Source organism: Pseudoliparis swirei, chromosome 1, assembly GCF_029220125.1.
Source record: "Pseudoliparis swirei isolate HS2019 ecotype Mariana Trench chromosome 1, NWPU_hadal_v1, whole genome shotgun sequence".
Taxonomy (NCBI): Eukaryota; Metazoa; Chordata; class Actinopteri; order Perciformes; family Liparidae; genus Pseudoliparis; species Pseudoliparis swirei.
In genome coordinates, this window is record NC_079388.1 from 22,742,750 (window position 1) to 22,745,381 (window position 2,632).

General features: G+C 43.4%; 1 protein-coding gene across 6 annotated transcripts in view; it reads left to right on the forward strand.

Moving 5' to 3' along the window:
* Window positions 1–712, forward strand: part of LOC130198751 (regulating synaptic membrane exocytosis protein 2-like) — a 12,927-nt gene extending 12,215 nt beyond the window's left edge. For 4 of the 6 annotated variants that reach the window (XM_056421929.1, XM_056421928.1, XM_056421926.1 and 1 more), the window contains 3 exons: window positions 23–94; window positions 247–373; window positions 582–710. In XM_056421929.1, coding sequence (XP_056277904.1) covers window positions 23–94; window positions 247–373; window positions 582–693 — 311 coding nt within the window. In that variant the 3' untranslated portion in view covers window positions 694–710. Of the gene's footprint in view, window positions 1–22; window positions 95–246; window positions 374–581 lie in introns of all 6 variants that reach the window. The other 2 variants (XM_056421930.1, XM_056421927.1) reach the window with 2 other exon arrangements.
* Window positions 713–2,632: the final 1,920 nt, after the last annotated feature.

Below are 2,632 nucleotides of genomic sequence, written 5' to 3' on the forward strand. Positions count from 1 at the left end.
CTTTAACACCCTTCTCTCTCAGCAGGGTCTCAGAGGATCAGTGATGGTGAGTTTTCAGATTACGACGGTGAAGACGGCATCGGGGTGATATCAGGTGAACTTCATGTCCCATAATGCATTGCAACACCTGCCATTCAGAATTATAGCACCAAAGATGTCAAAGTGAAATTCATTCAATCGTCTTGGTGAAACAGTGAAGTCTGTCAGGGTCGATGGTTCAACCCCGCTCTGTTGGTCTGGGTCCAGATTACAGGCTGAATGGACGGGACTCCGCCCTCTCAGTGCCGGACCGAGACATGTCGTCTAATCACTTGTCTCGATCCGATGTGGTTCGGATCAGATCACGGTCGCCCAGCCAAACACCTCCTCTCAGGTGACCAGCTGTTTGTATCAACCAATGAGAGGCTGAGCCTCCTGAAATGCCTCACTAATATCACTCCACTCTCTGTCATTCTCTCCTCATCCTCTGACCTTCACCACTCTCACTCCTGACCTCTGAACCTTTGACCTATAACCCTCTGATCTACAAAACCTTCACCACCTGACCTCTGACCTCTGATACCCTGAACTCTGGTGGCCAGCGGTACCCCTCTGTACCCGTTGTACCGGGAGGACGCTGTTCGGTTGCTGCGAGGCTCCAAACTGAGCCGTGCTTATTCTGATGCTGGCCAGTACAGCAGCCTGGAAAGGTAACTATGGCAAGCACCTGGCCTGGGTCACCTGGACACTATCCAATCAGCTTACAGTCTACTAACCAGCCAATCATCTTAATTCAATTTAATTCAATTCAGTTTATTTGTATAGCCCAATTTCACAAATTACAAATTTGTCTCGGAGTGCTTTACAATCTGTACACATAGACATCCCTGCCCCAAAACCTCACATCGGACCAGGAAAAACTCCCAAATAACCCTTCAGGGGGAAAAAAAGGGAAGAAACCTGGAGGAGAGCAACAGAGGAGGATCCCTCTCCAGGATGGACAGATGCAATAGATGTCATGTGACCAGAAGGACAGAGTTTAAATACATTCAATGAATATGACAGAGTGGATGAATAATTCATAGGAGGCATATTCCACGACGGAGACCTCCACCATCCATCAGATGGAGGTAGAGAGGAGGAGTGGGCGGAGTCTCAACAGTGGGCAGAGTCTCAACAGGGCAGTGGCGTAGTCAGTAGCAGGAATTCCACGACCCAGACCTCGATGATCCATCAGCAGATGTACGGTTCTTTCCAAAGATGTCTCTAAGGAAAGAACCGTACATTACTTCTGCTGTAGAGACGACCAACAACAGACGTTTAGTTTAATAAAGAACAAAGACGTCTCTAAGGAAAGAACCGTACATTACTTCTGCTGTAGAGACGACCAACAACAGACGTTTAGTTTAATAAAGAACAAACACGTCTCTAAGGAAAGAACCTTACATTACTTCTGCTGGAGAGATGACCAACAACAGACGTTTAGTTTAATAAAGAACAAAGACGTCTCTAAGGAAAGAACCGTACATTACTTCTGCTGGAGAGACGACCAACAACAGACGTTTAGTTTAATAAAGAACAAAGACGTCTCTAAGGAAAGAACCGTACATTACTTCTGATGTAGAGACGACCAACAACAGACGTTTAGTTTAATAAAGAACAAAGACGTCACTAAGGAAAGAACCGTACATTACTTCTGATGTAGAGACGACCAACAACAGACGTTTAGTTTAATAAAGAACAAAGACGTCTCTAAGGAAAGAACCGTACATTACTTCTGCTGTAGAGACGACCAACAACAGACGTTTAGTTTAATAAAGAACAAAGACGTCTCTAAGGAAAGAACCGTACATTACTTCTGCTGTAGAGACGACCAACAACAGACATTTAGTTTAATAAAGAACAAAGACGTCTCTAAGGAAAGAACCGTACATTACTTCTGCTGTAGAGACGACCAACAACAGACGTTTAGTTTAATAAAGAACAAAGACGTCTCTAAGGAAAGAACCGTACATTACTTCTGCTGGAGACGACCAACAACAGACGTTTAGTTTAATAAAGAACAAACACGTCTTTAAGGAAAGAACCGTACATTACTTCTGCTGGAGAGATGACCAACAACAGACGTTTAGTTTAATAAAGAACAAAGACGTCTCTAAGGAAAGAACCGTACATTACTTCTGCTGGAGACGACCAACAACAGACGTTTAGTTTAATAAAGAACAAAGACGTCTCTAAGGAAAGAACCGTACATTACTTCTGATGTAGAGACGACCAACAACAGACGTTTAGTTTAATAAAGAACAAAGACGTCTCTAAGGAAAGAACCGTACATTACTTCTGCTGGAGAGACGACCAACAACAGACGTTTAGTTTAATAAAGAACAAAGACGTCTCGAAGGAAAGAACCGTACATTACTTCTGCTGGAGAGACGACCAACAACAGACGTTTAGTTTAATAAAGAACAAACACGTCTCTAAGGAAAGAACCGTACATTACTTCTGCTGGAGCGGCAACCAACAACAGACGTTTAGTTTAATAAAGAACAAAGACGTCTTTAAGGAAAGAACCGTACATTACTTCTGCTGTAGAGACGACCAACAACAGACGTTTAGTTTAATAAAGAACAAAGACGTCTCTAAGGAAAGAACC